General features: G+C 28.2%; 1 protein-coding gene across 1 annotated transcript; it reads left to right on the top strand.

Moving 5' to 3' along the window:
* The first annotated feature begins 6728 nt into the window (after positions 1–6728).
* On the top strand, positions 6729–11388 carry LOC111637263. The gene is made up of 3 exons (XM_023382716.1): positions 6729–6860; positions 8770–8841; positions 10926–11388. The coding sequence occupies exons 1-3, from the start codon at positions 6804–6806 to the stop codon at positions 11145–11147; spliced, it is 351 nt and encodes a 116-aa protein (XP_023238484.1). The 5' UTR covers positions 6729–6803; the 3' UTR covers positions 11148–11388.
* The last annotated feature ends 9111 nt before the right edge of the window (positions 11389–20499 follow it).

Raw genomic sequence — 20499 nt, 5'->3', positions numbered from 1 at the left:
TCCAATACCTTTTGTCATTTTTCTAGTAGTAGCATGATTCCATGCTCATAAAAGTTCTTATATCTGCTTAAAAAAAACTGATCCAAGTGATTTTTGACATCCTCATTTGAAGTAAACGTTTTACCATTTAAAAAATTTTTTAAAGACCGAGACCAGAACAAGTAATAATCTGAGGATGCCAGATCTGGTGAATATGGTGGGTATGGTAGCACATCCCATTCAAGCTGTAACAGCTTCTGATGAGTTACCAAATGAGGTCTGGCATTATCATGGTTAAACACTACACCTTTTCTGTTGATCAATTCTGGTCTTTTCTGTTTGATGGTATCACTCAGTTTGTCCAGTTGATGGCAGTAAACTTTTGAATCAATTATGGCATTGTCTGGTAGAAACTCCAAAAAAAAAAAAAAAAAAAAAAAATACAATTCTCATAATCTCACCATACAGAGCGCATTATATAACAACCCAATATATAAATCTAAAATTTATAAAAATATTCATAGCATCTATTTGTCATTTTTTGAATGCTAATTTGATCTATAATCCTGATTTTAAAAATCAACATTATGCCAATATTAAATTCTAACACATTCATGTAACTGTAACATCTTTTAATAATCTCATAACATCATGAATTCTTATAACATTTTATAATAATCAGTATTATAATTTAGCAGTTAAATGAGTGTTAAAAATTAAAAAACAAATTTATATTAATATTGTCAATTACTGGTATTATTACCAAGACTGCGGACTGCTTTCTATATCCAAGAATCTAATTTCTTATTTTCCTTTCTGAAGTTTATTAACTTTTTTGTCTTTATAACATTTTTTCTGCAATTTGAAACACTTTCAAAATTGTTATGGACTAGTTCTTTCTAGTTAAGTGTGTAATTTTTACTTTGCCTTATGTACTGTCAATATATTTTCTCAGTGTATATTTCATTAACACTTTTTAACATCACATTTATATATTGATACATCAGTCTTTTCCTTAACTTCTTTCAGTATGTTTTCTACATATTTGATCATGTGTTAATTTTTTCTTTAATAGCTATTATTTTACATATTTCAAGTTTTTCTTATATCCATCTTTTTGGTTTTTATTTTGTTAAAAATATTTACAGGTTTTTAATAAATTGTTATAGTTTGTAATTCTTATTGTTTTAATTTAAAAACATGTAGTAGCTCAAATTAAATTCCACTTAAGTTTTTGGAAAGTACAATCTAATTTTAAATTAATTGTGTCTGAAAATCTGTTCTTTCTTTAATACATTGGGTGATCATAATTAAACTTTCTATATTTGGTGCTGTTTAAAGAAATACTTAGCATTCCAAATCCAATCAAATCTGATATGCTGACATTTCAGATTATTTCTGTAAAAAAAAAAAAAAATAGTACCCAAAGCACATTACTAAGGCACTTTTGATGCAGAAGATAGTGAAAAAACAAATTTGTCACATAAGCACACAAAACAGTCAAGTTTTGGGTATAAAAGTAGCTACAAGTTTTGAAAGTTGTTTTTATCAGCTCTAATGATCATTTTGCCAGAATGCCCACTTGTAAACATGTTATATGTGCATGTACAATGTACCACAGTACTGCTGCAACTGCACTTTGGAAATTTTGCCATTGTAAGAATTTACACCAAGGACCACTGAGTACACAAGCCTTTCAGGAGAATAATCACTTAATCTGTGGAATCTGGACATTTGGGAGTTCAGTTTCCACAGATGTGTTAAGAGTACAAATCTATGATTTCTCAATTCACTGAAGTGTTACCATAACTGTTGTTGAATATTCAGTCAGTGAATAATATTGCAGACTCCAGTAGCACATGTAAAGTGCCTTATCAGTTAGGTGTCTTCTATGACAAGTGTAGAAGGTACTTAAAAAGTCAATGCATTGTTATCTGTATAAGATCAGCCATAACAAGAGTTGCTTGCTGCTGACAGGGAAACTCAACTTCTTGATTCTTGCATTGACCTTTTCATGCCAAAATGAAAATGGATATGTTGTGGCCATGGCAGATCCTGTGCAGTGATAAGGTACATTTTCACTTCAGTGGAGCAGTCAACACTCATAATTGTTGATTTAGGCCAGGGGTCAGCAGGAGTGGCTCTTTGCATAGATGTTTGCGGTTCTTCGGACATAAACTCCAATTTCACCTCATCTCAAGCAGCCTTATAACTTATGAGTTTATGAGATAGAGCTATCGAACAAACTTCGACTCGTATGTCATACTCTCTATCACTCTTTAGCCTGTCTGCACATGACCACACTCACGTTGATCAATATGAGTTGCATGTGAGCGGTAGCATTTGAAGCATATCTACATATATATATATAAAACCCATTGAACATGTGTCCATCCATCCATGTAACATTATGCCAAAAATGGCCACTAGAGGTGCCCCTGTTGTGTGTTGTATTTCACACATTTAAATTAACAATATAAATTATTATGCTTCTAAGACAATAAAGTGCTATAAATTAAGACACTTGGCAGATTTTCTCATCTTTATTTAGTTGATAATAGTCGACTAAATAAAGATGAGAAAATCCGCCAAGTGTCTTAATTTATAGCACTTTATNTAATGATTTTTTGCTAGCATATAATTGAATAATACAAGTTAATTTTAAATATATTAACTTTATTATTTTTTTTTCCAGAATCAAAATAATGAACTACAGAATAGTGTTGAAACATTAAGTTATCAGTTAGAGATGTTACAGAAGAATGTAACTAGTTTACAATCTTTGGCACAAACAAGAGAGGAAAAAGTAAGGAAATTTCATGAATATTAAAACTTTGATGCAATTATATACTGTTACTTCAACCAAACTCAGGATTCAAATAAATTTCAAGTTGAAAAGCACAGGAAATGTGTTGAAAGTACTGAACTATATAGAATAATGCAGTTTAGAGTGACCCTTTTTAATGACGTTTTCATTAAATACATTATGCATTGTTTGCAGACATTAAAAAACTGAATTAATGCAGTATTTTTAATGCCTGGAAACAATAAGAGGCCCTTTTTTCCCAGCCTATCACAGGTTCATCCAGGCCCACAATTGGTCCTACAAATGAGATTTAGTACAAATGAAATACAGTATGCTCTCTAAATGCCTAGATATACCAAGAGATGCTCAACACTTTTGTTAGCTCCCAATTGCAACACTAAAATGTCTTGAGTCAACTATATTTGTTTAAGATGGAACACTTCCATATATTGACATATTGACACTCCATTTAGCAGGTCCTGCAATATTTTATCAATAACAAAGTATTTTCCTATGCATACATTTCTTATTATATGGTCATCTCATTCTTAATCTTTGTGATTTTTGATTGTGAGGTGTGATTTATTAAGTATGTTGCAAATTTGGCAATCTTGAAAGAGTATCACACTGCATGTGAGAAGCATCATAGAGGATTATCTATGGTCAGCCACCGAACATATTTTATCACTTTCACATTTACACCTTCAGAATGAAGACCATGTTGAATAGTATTTTCTGCATTGATAAGATCTCTGTAAAGCATGAGTGTTTTATACAAATAAAAGGTTTGTTGCTTGCAATACCAAAAGTGCCATATGTAGTGTGTTTTTGTACCAATTTTGTTTATAGAAACATCACCATGTCAGATTTGGTTGCATTTGGATTACTAAATCTTAGTCTAGACAGTTTTGAATAGGGATACTTTAATTATAATCATCCAGTGTAATAAGAACTTAATTTATAGAGCTGATATTATTATAAACTAATCAAAAGTAAACTAATTATCAGCAACTTTGTTATTTAGTTAGTTATTTCGATGATTAATCAGCAAATAAAAGTTGACTAATTATTTTCAAAAAAATTGTATGTAATCAAGGTAAAATTTAATTTTAATAATTACAATGAAAACAATTATATTTTCTTCACATTTGTAAATTTGTTGTTAGTTTTTATATTATTGTTAATATTTTTATTTTATTTTTTTTTCATAACAATGAGCACAATTTATATATTTTTTTTACCATTTAAATTGGATGTTATCTCTTCCTTTTAGGGATAACCTATGTTTTTACCATTCTTTTTTTCATTTCCTTCTGATATATGTATTCTGTTATTATTGTATTGTTTGTATTGGTGTTTTCAATTTTTATTTCTTATAAGCTTCTTAAATATTTTTTACATCATATACTTTTTCTTGACACTGGTGACATTCTTTCCAGTGTTGTTTTAATATATTGAGCACAATCATTGAAATCTTAAAGTAACATTTTAAAAATAACACATATATTTTGGGAAAATTTAATCATTATTTTTATCATCTTAAGATATACTGAAAAACATTGATCTGAGAACATCATCATATATATGGATCAATATATGGATATTTAGCATATCCAAACTTTTAGATAAATTTTTCTACTTTGGAATAATTGAATGTTGAAACAATACTGAAATCAAATATTNAATTAATTTAATTTTACTCTTTAATATTTTTTTTACATTTGAGTAACTGAAGAAAAAAATAAAATTATGTACAGACTTTTTCATTACAGATTTGCATAATATTTATTTACATACTTATAAACGTAAAAAAATTGCAGAAAAAACTAGATTAGCTGGATTACATACTTTTATGAAATAAACAAGTAAAATAAATCTAATCCTAAAACAATTGTTAAAAATATAAAATGAATTTTTATTTTATATTACTTTAGTAATCGATCATTTATTTCTGAAAACAATTTAATGAACTTAATGGCAAAATTAGAGAAAACCATATATATATTTTTGAATATAATGAATATTTTATTGAAACATGGTGTAAAATATTTCTCTCAATTTAAAATAATAATTATATTTTAAAAATATGGAAAGTTTACTGGAGTATAAATTTTGAGCTACAGTTCAATAGTGCTAAACCTGAAATTGCATTGATATTATATTTTCTGCATATCCATTTAAAACAGAAGCTACCACTTCTTGATTTGATATTAGTCTGAGATTTCTAAATAAAAATTTAATAATTTATTTTTTGGTTAATTTTTTTTTAAATTAATTTTATTATTGATTATTTTAGTTTTTATTATAATGTATAATCCTCAGTTTTAATGTGAAAGATAAACTGGTATAACATTTAAATAGTTTGAAAAGTTTTTGTATTTACATTTTATTCTTCTAATACTAGATCTTAATTTTGAACCCTTTTTTAAATACATATAAAGTAAGTTTGATATAATTAATGAATGTATTATATGTTTGATAAACTTGTATTGTTATTTTTTTAAATCTTTAGACAAAACATTTCTTTTGAAACTATAATTACTTTTGATGCAATCAGTGCATAATCTGACTAGTCATTGTGATTCAACCAGTCATTGAAAGTTATCTGGAGGATGTTTAATGCTTTATGGCTGAGCTGAAAAATGGTTGACATGAGAATTTTGTTATTTGAGGTTATGAATAATGACAACATAGAACTTTTTCCGGTGATAATGGATGATTTACCTTTAAAGAGAGTATACAAATGTTTAATTGTAACTCATAGAAAACAAACAAACAAAATTTCTTAACCAAATAATATTGAGAATTATGTGGAAAATGTAATTGCATGTTATAATTTTTATGAATTTGAAGTTTATTTTCAGATCTAATTACTCTTTTATAATTTATGGTAACTGATCTGGAGAAACTTTAATCATAATTTACTTATTTCTATCTGAAAATTTTAACACGACTAACTTATTACTGAATGCTGCCATCTTTAAAGTATGTCATATTTTCAAGATCTGGATTGTCTTTTCAACTAAGTCAAAATTTGTCTGTCACTATATGCTTGCTTTTTATTGCTTAGTGAAGCAGATTCAGAAACCTTGTGCATCAGGTTGTATACTGTATGCATCTGTTTGTGTTCATATTACATATAAACTGATTTGTTTCAATTCACAAGTATATTAAATTTGCCATGAAAAATAGTATTTTACAATATTAGTTTATATTTAGAAATTTAATTTCTGTTGGAGATTCAATTTCATTTTTTTTTCCAAATGTAAAATTAAACATTAATTTTTCTTATATAACTAAATAAAATTTTTGTTGAAATTTATGATAATTTTATATTTGTTTAAGACAGAATTGTGTATTCAAATATTTGTTGTTTTTTTTTATATTGTGTGAATTTTTGAAAACAAATACATATTTTGGTTACGTTTTTGAAATCTAGAAAATTTGGTTAGGATTTGGTTTGGCCAAATTTCACAACTACTTTAATAATTTGATAATTAAATTAAAAATTATAAATAATATAAAAATATATAAAAATGGAACTTGAATTACAAAATATTTCAACTTGAAATGATTGAATTTGCTCATCAGGTTTGTTGGAGCTTTTAGTTAAAGTGCCATTCTAAGCTGACATTTTCTAGATCATTTTTTATTTTAATTTAATTTAATCATTTAAAAATACTTCTTATAAATATATTAATGTTTAATGCCATTTATTATTATGCCACATTAACAATACATTAAACATATTAAATTTGATATTAAGTCTAATATCAAATTTGTTTAAAAATTCATGTCATTGAAGCTTAAAAATAATTTTGTAAAATCTGGCATTTTTTATTATTTTAATTTATAAATATATATATCATGATTTACAGTTTAAATTTAATGATTTTTTGCTAGCATATAATTGAATAATACAAGTTAATTTTAAATATATTAACTTTATTATTTTTTTTTCCAGAATCAAAATAATGAACTACAGAATAGTGTTGAAACATTAAGTTATCAGTTAGAGATGTTACAGAAGAATGTAACTAGTTTACAATCTTTGGCACAAACAAGAGAGGAAAAAGTAAGGAAATTTCATGAATATTAAAACTTTGATGCAATTATATACTGTTACTTCAACCAAACTCAGGATTCAAATAAATTTCAAGTTGAAAAGCACAGGAAATGTGTTGAAAGTACTGAACTATATAGAATAATGCAGTTTAGAGTGACCCTTTTTAATGACGTTTTCATTAAATACATTATGCATTGTTTGCAGACATTAAAAAACTGAATTAATGCAGTATTTTTAATGCCTGGAAACAATAAGAGGCCCTTTTTTCCCAGCCTATCACAGGTTCATCCAGGCCCACAATTGGGTGCCCAGCTAATGAGGAATGGAGCATGATACATCAGGGACCAACTATTACTGAAAAATTCCTAAGGTTTTTCTGACCCTTCTGTATTTTATTCCCTGACTCCAGTCAATAGGCTGATATTTTAACTACCTTGACCATTTATCCAAAATGATGAGTTTGAATCAGAAGATAGTAGTCAAGATTCTGATTCTGACAACAACATCAATGTGACCACAGGGTCAGCACCTCCTTGTCATCATGTCAGGACTGACATTGTGTACATCAGGGCCAATAGTCACATTTTCACTCATTGATTCCAGGTGACAAATTCGACATGTCATCTTCAACAAGGAAATAAGTCCATGGGAAATAGTTTAATTATCTTTGATGATTTTAGCAAAACAACTTTAACAAAAAACTAAATCGAACAAAAATTTCTTCACCAAATTTGGCTCTCACATCAAAGTTAGACACACTGACAACATAACTGAATTGGGTTAACTATGAAAACAGTATTCATTTCAAATGTTACAGCTATAATCTGTAAATTAAGATAAGACATTTCTTTTCATTTTTACATTCTTGGTCCTGTTGAAAGGTAATAAATCCTGACCTTGAAAAACCTCAGGTTATCAAATAAGCTCCAGGGATACATATGTTTTTAAAATAAACACCCAGGGTTTAGTCAAGGTAATTTTCAGGAGGTCTTTCAATTTCATAAAAATTAAGCCATTCCTACTACCTTACAGGGGTTTCCTTCTACCATTCCTTCTACCCGCTGAGGAGGGACGAAAGAGTCTGAAATGCAAAATTATGTATGTGTCCAGGTATATTAAATAAAATAAAAAATTATTTTCTGTGAAACTCTGTAGCATTAACTGTAAAGCCAGTATAATAAGTCCTGATATTAGAAGATATGTACTTGTAGACAAAAATTTTTATTTCATTCCTTCTACCATTCAGGCCATTCCTACTACCTTACATAACTTTAGAATTTTAAATGGTACCTTTCTATTTTTTTCTTTTTGGATCCTTGATTAAAGAATAATAATAATAAAATTTTATTTAAAACATACATTTTTTTTTCAAAAATGTTAATTTCAAAAAATTATGAATATTTTTAGTTACATTTTCAAAAATTAATAATTAAAGAAATGTTTTTTTTATGATCTAATTTATTATAACTAAGATATTTAAATATCTTAGTTACAATAAATGGTGATTAGAAAGTAATATATTAGGATATATCATTTTATATTCTAATATGAGAGTTTGAAACTTATATAGAGGTATTATATCGTATTTTAGTTATATTTTAGGAAATTACTTGGGAGTTTTGGTTTGACAATGTATTATAATTTTTCCCATTTAAATTAATACAAAATAGACTCCCTGTTAATGCTTTATTACAGAACATCCTGTTTTCAGAAACTGATTACTGAAGTTAAATGGTATCAAGTAATTAAAATAATTGTGAAAATATGAAATGTAAAATAAACTTTATTTCATTATATTTAAAATAGTTTTATTGAGTTATATTTTCTGTGAACGTACAGTATTATTTTTTTCTGTATAAAAGTCATATAAATTCATTTCGTGTTAAAGTTTTTTCTTATTTGTATATGTTGTTTTTAGAATGTAGAATTGATGCAAAAATTAGAAGAAAATGAAAAATTAAACACAGAAATGGAACAGAATTTGGAACAGGTTTGTATAATGATATTATTATTAAAAATCAGGAGTTTAATGTTTTAACTCATGAATAATATGTCATAGAATTTTATTTCTTATATTTTATTATTTTGTATCAGTTTGGATTTTTTTGTTTGTTTTGCTTTTTGCAAGATTGTTAATTAAATTGAGAAGAACGAAATCATTTACGAAATGACTGAAATTTAGATTTCAGTCATTTCGTAAATGTTATGTATTGAATGTATCAATGATTGATTTTTTAGCTTGACAATGAATCTGTAAGACAATATGAAAAATTGTTGATTGTAATATTTTTGAAATCATCTTTGATTCTCTAGTCTTTAATTCTATTGAAAATATCTAGAGGCTAATGAAAACTATATAGGAGCTTATTTTAAATTTAAGATAGAACTGATAGAAACAATTTATCATGTTTATGAAACAATACACCACTTATTGAAAGATACCTTATAGAATACAGTTTGCTACTTGTTCATAGGATTGTTTGGCCAAATTTTAATATTCAAGTTACACTATACTAGTAAATTTTTTGTAAATTAGCTGTAGAAGAAATAGGCTTTTAATAGAATATAACAATATCATGTCAATACTTCATATTCAATTTTATTTCTTTCATTTCTGTTGTGTATTATGTGTACATGCATAAGAGGTGTTTATATAAATCAATCAAATTTTTCAAACTTTTCAAACTTGATGTTGATTGAAAAAGTTACATGTATTATTTAAAATCATATATATATTTCTAAAATATTAATCTTTTGTTGCAGAAAATTAATTTACAAAAAATATTAAAATAAAAAAGTGTAGTGTAGCATATCATATAATTTTTTTACATTAAATTTTGTGTTACATGTGAACTTTTAATAGTGATGATGATTGAGAAAATATATATTCTATTAGCATACCAAAATATTAGATACATGTTAATATAACTTTGTAATTTTTTAAAATTAAATTTATATACAGTGGTGCCTCGTATAACGTATGCCTCGAATAATGGATGTTGCGAACAATGGATTTTCTGTTTGGCCGTTACATGACTCAAGCAACGGACTGGCTGCGAACAACGGACTTTTCGTTCGGCAGTTATGTTAGGCAAACAACGGACTTTCTGTGAACAAGTGCGAATGATGTTTCCACTCTTTTGCCGTTGCCAATGACAATCTGCTATTTTTATAATATATTAGTATTATTAGAATATATTATTAGTATATCTGAAGTACAGAGCTCTCATTGGGATTCGGCTTGCTCCCTTGTTTATTACGTACATCACCTCAGTGCAGGGTATTTACATTTATTCAAGTGTTGTGCAAATCATGGCTTCTAAAAAAACAGAAAGGTGATTTCAATTGAAACAAAGCAAGAAATCATCAGAAGTAGTGAAAGTTGACAGAAACTTCCTTGTTAAATGGGGAGAGGTTCAGGAGTTTACCAACACTCATTATCCAAACAGAGCTGAGGCCAACAGGATCAATGATCTCTACAATGATACCCTTGCCCGTCATTTCCGACAGGTGTTGAAGAAGAGAAAGAAACAGACCACTTTGGACATGTTTTTCAAGAAGGCAGCTGCCAAAAGACAAAGGATGGAACAAGAGGAGTTGACCTTGCAAGCCCCAGTAGCCTCTCCTGAATCTGACTCCAATTAAAAAACAATAAAAAGAGACCTGATGCAATGTGTAAAAAGTCTGTATCTGTATGAATGTGTGAATAAAGTGTTCCTCCACCTCCTCCTCACAACATCTGACTACCCGGCATAATTGGTGACTGCTCCATTTTCATTTTTTTTATGGTACAGTACGGTTATTTTATGCTGCAGAACGAATTATATATTTTAACATGTATTTCTATGGGAAAATGGGCTTTGCATAATGGACTTTTCACTTAACGGATGTTCACCTGGAACGAATTAAGTATGTTATACGAGGCACCACTGTAATTGTATTAAAATTATAATAATAAGAATTACTTGCCAAACAATTATTTACTTTAGTTTCACTTTGTTATCAAATTCTATAATTTTCTCTTTTCTTTTTTTACTTTTTAAAATTAATATTTTATTATAAATATTTTTAAAGCTTCATCTAGAATTATCCAATGAAAAGGAAATGAATGAAAATTTAAAGTTAACAAATGAAGACCTAAGTACTAAGTTAAATCAATTAGAAACAAATTGTAAACAGTTGTTACAAGAAGCCCAGGTTTGGAATGAAAGGCAAGAAATAAATTTTCTTATTTTATTTATTGTCTATATTCATATTCTTGTGTTGCATTATATCAATATCATTGTGGAAAGTTAAGAATGTAGTACAGTCAAACCTTGGTTTTGGAGCATAATTTGTTCCTAAAAGCTATTCTAAAAACAAAACAAATTTTTCCATAAATGATATACAATGGATTAATCCATTCCTGACCCAGAAATAAAGTCTTTTTTACTTTTTTTTTAGCTGTATTTCATGATAACAATGACTACAAGTGCAAGGTAATATTATATATAATAAATTTTTATTTAATTTAACTTAATCACCTTTAAACACAAATTCTTGGATGCCATTTATATTAGGTGAATGTCAATTAACATGGTTTTTATTAATTTGATTTAAATTTAACTATGGTGCATACCAAAAAACAGAAATAATATCTTTCCTGCATGTGCATTGAAATCTAATTTGAATAACATCATTGATGATTTTTGTTGTGGCATCTAATGATGCAGGCAGTCTCAGCTTCACTAACTTCTGAATCACTCTTCCTGTCACTGATTGATTGGGCCATCAACTTTCTTTAACATGGGAAGTATAAGGAGTTGACCATCTGTGTCTCTCTAATCTGTGGTCAGCTCCTGCTGAGTAACTTGTATGGCAACAGAGTCATTATATGGTAACTGGGGCAAATATGCATTTGAAATTCCTTCATGAACCAATTTGTTCAAAAAGTGAATTGTTTGAAAACTGAGGTTTGACTGTACATTAAATATTTAAAAAACTAACTCAGTTGACTAATCAGTTCTTACATCAATCTATTAAGTATACAGTCAATACATTATGACTGTAATAGGATGTTAATCTCCTCTTGTGGCCAAAACAGCCTGCATTCACTGAGGCATGGATTCTAAAAAGATCTTGGTGGGTTCCAGTTAAAGCTGGAACCAAGATGTTAGCAGAAGAACCTTCAGTTCTTGCAAATTTTGTGGTTGAGGTGATGCATCAAGAACCTGTTTCACCACCTGAAACTAAAAATGCTTCATTGGATTCATGTTGAGGAAATTTGGAGGCTATAGTAATAATTGGAACTCTTACTTATGTTCTGTGAAAATGAGTAAGAGTTCCAATTATTCTTCCTTACCGTTCTAGTTATGTGATATGGTGAATTGTGTTGCTGATAGAAGGCATCTTCATCTTGAAGGGATGTGTTTAATTTGCAGTGATGTTCAGATAGGTGACATTCATTGGAATAATAGATCCAAGTGTTTTCCACGAAAACATTTCCCAGACTATCATATGCCCTCTGCCAGCCTGTGTTCATTCTGTAATATATTCAAGTGACAAGGTCTCATGGTAAACATTGCATACTGCCCAACTGTTCAATGGTATAACGTGAATCATGATTTGTTAGACCTTCAAAATTTTTACAGACAGTTGGATAGCATGTAACGTGAGGATATCAGCTAAGTAAGTCAATTTGGTGAAAAATGCCTGTGAAAAAACTAGTAGGTGTGGAAAATTGCTATTACAATATGTGATTGCAGGTCAGTAATAATAATATTAGCCATGATATTTTGTTTAAATATTGTGCTGATTGGGATTTAAAAGTTGAAGCATAATGTGGTATACTGAGAAAAGAGCTACGAATGTTGCTTTCAAACTAAGTTACTTGGAGAAAATATAGCAATGCAGCAAAAGGATTGGCTACAGAGTAGTGATGTGCTAAGAATATTTATTCTTTTTTACATAAAAGGAATTTGAAGGGGTTTTTTTTAACTAGTGGCCAGAAACTTATATACTGGCTTCTGAAACACTTGCTTGTGTAATAAACACAGATTGTATTTTGAAGAGATGCATAACATTTTATTATAATTGTTTACATCCCACTTGCTATATATTTGAGTATACTTAAATTTTAACTTTTCATTCTCATACGGCTCAAAACTTAATCTGGCTGGAAATTTTTGCATACATTGTAACTCCAAAGATCTTCATATGTCATTGTGTATCTGTTTAAAAAGTTCATTGCATTGATGGGCAGTGATCATAATATTTTAGTTGGTTGTTGTGTTTTATTTTATTTGTTTAAAAGCATTTAAAGTATTTTTTATAAAACATAAAACAAATATTGAAAACTATAGTAATTTTATGTAGTTTAAGATTTTACTTTAAAATTTTTGATATATTATTTTAAACGTTTTAATATTAAATAAGAATGTTTAATTAACTAATATAAAATTAGACTATATGCTAAATTGAATTTGATCTAATTAAGATAATAATGTTTCAGGTAAATGTATTAAAAAGTAAAATTTAAATATTAAAAAAAGGTTTAGTAAGTATAATGTTTTAAAAGTGAATACAGTAATACTGCGACTTATGTGAACTCGGAGTTATGCGATTTTCAAATCTCGTCGATTCGTCTTTTGTTTGAGTGCCACACAACTCTTGATTACTCACTCCCCCCACACTATTGTTCAGCTTACATGTTCGGACATATAGCGCGGAATCGACACATAGCTACAATTTATTTTGTGTTATTTATTTCTGTGTTTGTTATATCTACGGAGACTTGAGGACTCTATGTGGTGATTTCTTGTAACCATGAACGAATCAAAAGACGAGACAAGATTAATGAGAACATTTATTAGCTTACATACATCTGACTTGGATTTCACACAAATTGCAAAATTATACCCCGTCTTACGCGAATTCAACTTACGCGGTTATCTCTCGGTCCCACCTATCGCGTAAGTTTGGGGTATTACCGTATATGGAAAGTTTACAAAACAACCAATTTAAAAATTTAAGAAATACTATTCTGCATTGATATGCAATGTTGACAATGCAGACTTAAATACATTTCAGTTTAAACAGTATCAAATTTTATTACTATAGGTTTATTGTTTTTATAATAAAATTATTTTATTATTAATGTTTATAACAAGAGTTGTTAAAAATTCAAATTTAACACAATAATAAAGTTATAAAGAAAGAGACCACTTTTTAAAAATTGTTTATTTTAAAAAGAATGTTTTCTGCTCTTCTAGACCTAGCATCAGTTTAACATTTCACACTGACATTGCAATAAATGCTTACAGAACAGCTTTTTAAACAATTATATTTTAAAAATGAGCAAATGCATTTCAAAATTCTTATATGAAAATTAGTTATATTTGAATTTTAAATAATAATAAAATATGTAATAAGTTATTGAAGCATAAAGTTCATTTCAAATAAACTATAAAGTTTCCTGTATAAGGATTTCAATTTCCTTAGAAAAGGCTATCTTATTTAATATATGCTTTCTATAATCATGTTATTCTTTTGCATTGTTGAAATTTAATAACTTTTACATATTTAGCTAGCACATTATATATATATATATTGTTAAAGTAGGTAGGAGTATTAAGAACTTTTCAGGTGATGTTAAATTAATATTACGATCTGTAGATGACATGTTAATTATTTGGAAAGTAATAATTCAGTAGGGTCATTGATCAAATTAACAAAAGATAACTTTGAAAGAGTAAATTTTCTTGATTTAACAATATATAGGAATGGAATAAGTCTTTTATATAGACACAATAAAATTACCTTTGCATATAATGAGGATTATTTTTATATACTGTTCACATAAAGATCAATAGCAGTTAGAATTAAAGGACACTGCAGATCAGTAGTCAATGATGGCTAAAATGTAGCCATCTCACTAATTTTATGGGAAAAACCAGTGCTAATTAAAGAATGCATTAAAGAATAGATTTCTCATTGAGGGTCTGTATGAGATACATAAAAGTTATAAATTTTAATGATGTAAAAGAGTTCTATGATTGTTGGAAGACCATATTAAATAGAATGGATTTTTCTAAATAGATCCAAGTGTTTTCCATGAAAACATTTCCCAGACTATCATATGCCCTCTGCCAGCCTGTGTTCATTCTGTAATATATTCAAGTGACAAGGTCTCATGGTAAACATTGCATACTGCCCAACTGTTCAATGGTATAACGTGAATCATGATTTGTTAGACCTTCAAAATTTTTACAGACAGTTGGATAGCATGTAACGTGAGGATATCAGCTAAGTAAGTCAATTTGGTGAAAAATGCCTGTGAAAAAACTAGTAGGTGTGGAAAATTGCTATTACAATATGTGATTGCAGGTCAGTAATAATAATATTAGCCATGATATTTTGTTTAAATATTGTGCTGATTGGGATTTAAAAGTTGAAGCATAATGTGGTATACTGAGAAAAGAGCTACGAATGNAGTTATCTATTTGAATTTATATTTTGCAACTTTATAAATTCTTTTTTGTCATTTATGATTAATATCACATTATTTTTCATGTCAGGGTATAAAAAGTTCAATAAAAGAAATTAAAATATTGGAGGAAACAATTAATGAATCAGATGAAGGTAAATGATATTTTGACTATTATAATAAAATTTTAGAAATGTATATGCTAATAATTAGAAATATTTATATATTTATTTTATGTAACTTTTAAATTTAATAGAAAATAAATTACATAAATAATTTTTTAATTTTAACTTTAATTCCTGTAATCATATTTGTATGTTAAGAAAAGTAAATAATTTAAAGTTTTATAATATTTGATTCATATTAAAGCAAAGATTTTGTAGAAAGAAAACCATCAAAATTGAATGTTTTAGGAAAACTGAATAAATTTAGTGTATGCTAATATGAATTATGTAATACATTATTATTTAGAGTTTTTTTTATAAGAGGATTTTTTTCTCTGAGAGCACTAAGAGGTCAATGTAGAGATTAAAACAAGCTTTATACATAAAAATTATGAATTATAATATAATTTACTTTTTATATAAATCAAAAGTAAATAACGAATTGGCATTATCAATCAGAAAAATATAATATCATGAATTATAATTTTCACAAAAAGAAAAAAAGAAAATTCTACTTTTTCAAAAAATTAAGTCTTGTTTTATATTAGAAAAATATTTAACATTATACGATTATCTTATTTGATATATTTTGCTATAAATAATAATTTTTATGCTTAATGGAAAATTGCATTGGAAAAAAATTGTGGGATGTTAAAGTTTAATATTTATAAGTACCATATTTATTTAAATTATCACTGAAACTTGAGTAGCCAATTTTCTTGAATAACTATTGTAGATTCAGCATAAACAAGGCTTATTCAAAGATACTTTTACTGGAATTTGCCAGTAGTATTTGCTGTTGTGATTAGTCAGACTATTGAGAAAATCAAACAGTAAGTTGAAGAAGAAAATAATTTTTGTTGTTAATTTATGGTAATAATAAAAGCAACTCTGTATTATTATTATCTAGTGAGGGAGGCTGAATATACAGTACTTTTCTTTTCACTTATTTTTTGACTAAAAGCTGTATTTCTTTTAACCAAATGCATTGTTATATTGAAATAAAATGAAATACAATATTCAAAATAATCAACAGTAAACATTAAGCATCAAACTTTGAATAGCTGCCAGTCTTGATTAAGCACGGGTGATTTTGACTCATACAAATGAATAAGCATCTAGACAGTAATTTAAGAAAATACAGTATTTAGTTTATTAAATTTTCATATGTAATGCCTCACAGAGAAAATGTCACACCNAAACTAACTAGCAATATAAAGTTTTAGTATTGCAAATATATTTATTTTTTAAATTATGAACAAAAAGTTATATATTTGAATTTATATTTTGCAACTTTATAAATTCTTTTTTGTCATTTATGATTAATATCACATTATTTTTCATGTCAGGGTATAAAAAGTTCAATAAAAGAAATTAAAATATTGGAAGAAACAATTAATGAATCAGATGAAGGTAAATGATATTTTGACTATTATAATAAAATTTTAGAAATGTATGTGTTAATACAGTGGAACCTCGGTATACGACCTTAATCCGTTCCTGATTGTTGGACTTATACTGAATAGGACATATACTGAATCAACCTTTTCCATAAGAAGTAATGTAAAAATAATTAATTCGTTCTCATGTAAAAAAATGGCTGGCTTTAAACACCTCGCTTTCCCGGCTAGTTCTTACTTGATTTTTCATGAGATCAGCATGTATTTTTGTAGCTTTCTCGCAAATAATTGCTTCTGATACAGTGTCTCTAGCACACTGTTTTTCAGTTATCCAAAGCAANCTTATTTTATGTAAATTTTAAATTTAATAGAAAATAAATTACATAAATAATTTTTTAATTTTAACTTTAATTCCTGTAATCATATTTGTATGTTAAGAAAGGTAAATAATTTAAAGTTTTATAATATTTGATTCATATTGCAGCAAAGATTTTGTAGAAAGAAAACCATCAAAATTGAATATTTTAGGAAAACTGAATGAATTTAGTGTATGCTAATATGAATTACGTAATACATTATTATTTAGAGTTTTTTTATAAGAGGATTTTTTTTCTCTGAGAGCACTGAGAGGTTAATGTAGAGATTAAAACAAGCTTTATACATAAAAATTATGAATTATAATATAATTTACTTTTTATATAAATCAAAACTAAATAAATAATTGGCATTATCAACAGAAAAATATAATTTCATAAATTATAATTTTCACAAAAAGAAAAAAGAAAATGCTACTTTTTCAAAAAATTAAGTCTTGTTTTATATTAGAAAAATATTTAACATTTTACGATTATCTTACTTGATATATTTTGCTATAAATCATAATTTTTATGCTTAATGGAAAATTGTATTGGAAAAAAAATTGTGTGATGTTAAAGGTTAAGTATTTACAAGTACTATATTTATTTAAATTAGCACTGAAACTTGAGTAGCCAATTTTCTTGAATAACTATTGTAGATTCAGCATAAACAAGGCTTATTCAAAGATACTTTTACTGGAATTTGCCAGTAGTATTTGCTGTTGTGATTAGTCAAACTATTGAGAAAATCAAACAGTAAGTTGAAGAAGAAAATAATTTTTGTTGTTAATTTATGGTAATAATAAAAGCAATTCTGTATTATTATTATTATCTAGTGAGAGAGGCTGAATATACAGTACTTTTCTTTTCACTTATTTTTTGACTAAAAGCTGTATTTCTTTTAACCAAATGCATTGTTATATTGAAATAAAATGAAATACAATATTCAAAATAATCAACAGTAAACATTAAGCATCAAACTTTGAATAGCTGCCAGTCTTGATTAAGCACGGGTGATTTTGACTCATACAAATGAATAAGCATCTAGACAGTAATTTAAGAAAATACAGTATTTAGTTTATTAAATTTTCATATGTAATGCCTCACAGAGAAAATGTCACACCATACAGAAATGTTCAAAATGATACAAAGGTCAACAACACACAGATAGAGAACTAAGTTCTGAACAATCTATTTTAATTTCAGACAATTACACGTCTCCTGTGACCCAGTATACAGGATGATCAGTAAGTAGTAGGGTCACCACATTGGGCAATACAGTCATTAATGCAATGTAGCATCAATTCAGTGAGTGCTTGAATACTGTCCTCTGGTAGTGTTGACCAAGTGGTAATGACCATGTTTTACAGTTCATGTTCATTATGAGGCTGTGGGAGAACATTTGATGCTTAGTTGTGTCCCACAGATTCTTGATTGGAGAGAGATCTGGGGATTGTGCTGGCCAAGGAATTACCTGGACACTTTGCAAAGGATGCATGCTAATGTTTGTTGCATGTTATCCTTCAGGAAAATGGTGCTGGGTATGCTTGAAGATATGGTAGTACAACAGACTGCAGCACTTCAACAACATAACAATTTGCCATCAATTTTTCCCTGATGTGTACTAGAGATGATGCGCTATTGATACTGATGAAATTTTAAATCATGACTAGACAAGCTGTATGAACTCCAGAATGGCAGAAGAATCAGTCTGATTGACAGATTTCCTTTAAATCCTCATTAGGTGATTATCATTGTTGAGATCTTATTCAATGCCGAATGCCACATTACCATATATCTTCCAGGTAGTTCTGGAGTAACACCACTACAAGTGTTCATAATGATGTTGTGTTGTGAGGAGTAGTCTTTGCAATTGTTAGTTTGACTACAAACCTGTTTCAGCCAATCTACAAGAAACTGTAATTGTTGATATTGAAGCATCCAAATCTATTTGTACACTCTGCAGTATGTCACCAACTGGATTATGGAGCTGCTACTACATGATCTGTGTGTTGTGACATTTGTCTCAGTGTTCCAGTCCCACTAGGATGATGAAAATTTCATTTCTGTTGATCATTGTCTCCAAATTCAACTTATGGTTGTGTCATCCTGTTTAGTTTCTCTTGCAATATGAGACAAAGACCACTTAGCTGTATAATGAAAACTTTAGTAAATGTATACATTTGATGAAATGTCTCTCAACAGCATCCTAGAGGCATCTTCACACCTTAATCTTTATCCAGAAACAAAAAGCAATTACCATGGGTGTGACAATGTCTCCAGAGTTAACTACGGACTGGTTTTCCCTGTTTATCGCATTCCCAGGTACATGTCTGGTCTGAAACTGCATCAGTTTACATGACTTGTTTGTCTGAACATACTTTGAAATTTGCATAATGCTGCTACAAAATCTTCATGGTGTGGTGTTTTTTCTATGAGGCAGTGTATTGTAAAGAATTGAGCAGAACAATCTTTTAAGTGATTAATATCATTTTATTGATATATTATTATTTGCTGTCTTCTGTTTTGATTGCCATGAAGATGTAATAAAATTTTGTATATACAGGTAACCCCCGTATAACACGGCACTTCTTTAGCACGGATTTGCTCTAACACGGTTCGAGAATTGGGTAAAACCCTCGTACAACAGGAAATGTAATAAATTTTTACATACTTAAGTACAAATAGTTCACGAAAATAATAATTTTCGTGAACTATTTGTACTTAAGTATGTAAATTTTCTCTTCTCACCTTCTGTCGATACACGTGGTTCTTCTCGAAACTTGTTTCAATGTTGCCAGATCGCGATGCTTCTGCTTCTGATGTTGCTGAATGTTTTTCCCTTATTCCATACTTGCTTTATTCTTCANATAATGAAAACTTTAGTAAATGTATACATTTGATGAAATGTCTCTCAACAGCATCCTAGAGGCATCTTCACACCTTAATCTTTATCCAGAAACAAAAAGCAATTACCATGGGTGTGACAATGTCTCCAGAGTTAACTACGGACTGGTTTTCCCTGTTTATTGCATTTCCAGATACGTCTGGTCTGAAACTGCATCAGTTTACATGACTTGTTTGTCTGAACATACAGTAGAACCTCCATTATCCGGACTAATTGGGGATGAAGGTAGTCCGGATAAGGAAAAATCCGGATAATCGAAACAATACTTTAATTTGTCTTTTAATGATAATACAACACGTTTTCTTTTCGATGTCATATCGGTAATATTAAAATTAAATACTGTATTTAAATCGTGA

This window comes from Centruroides sculpturatus, unplaced genomic scaffold, assembly GCF_000671375.1.
Source record: "Centruroides sculpturatus isolate CEXI.00-Female unplaced genomic scaffold, Cexi_2.0 scaffold1157, whole genome shotgun sequence".
Classification (NCBI taxonomy): domain Eukaryota; kingdom Metazoa; phylum Arthropoda; class Arachnida; order Scorpiones; family Buthidae; genus Centruroides; species Centruroides sculpturatus.
Note: the sequence above shows the minus strand (reverse complement) of the source record. Positions and strands in the feature narration are given on the sequence as shown.

Excerpts from the sequence above, each read along its gene's own strand:
- LOC111637263 (XM_023382716.1), top strand. The coding sequence starts at position 6,804 with ATGTTACAGAAGAATGTAACTAGTTTACAATCTTTGGCACAAACAAGA. Across the intron at positions 6,861-8,769 it reads CACAAACAAGAGAGGAAAAA|AATGTAGAATTGATGCAAAA; the intron begins GTAAGGAAATTT and ends TGTTGTTTTTAG. Across the intron at positions 8,842-10,925 it reads TGGAACAGAATTTGGAACAG|CTTCATCTAGAATTATCCAA; the intron begins GTTTGTATAATG and ends ATATTTTTAAAG.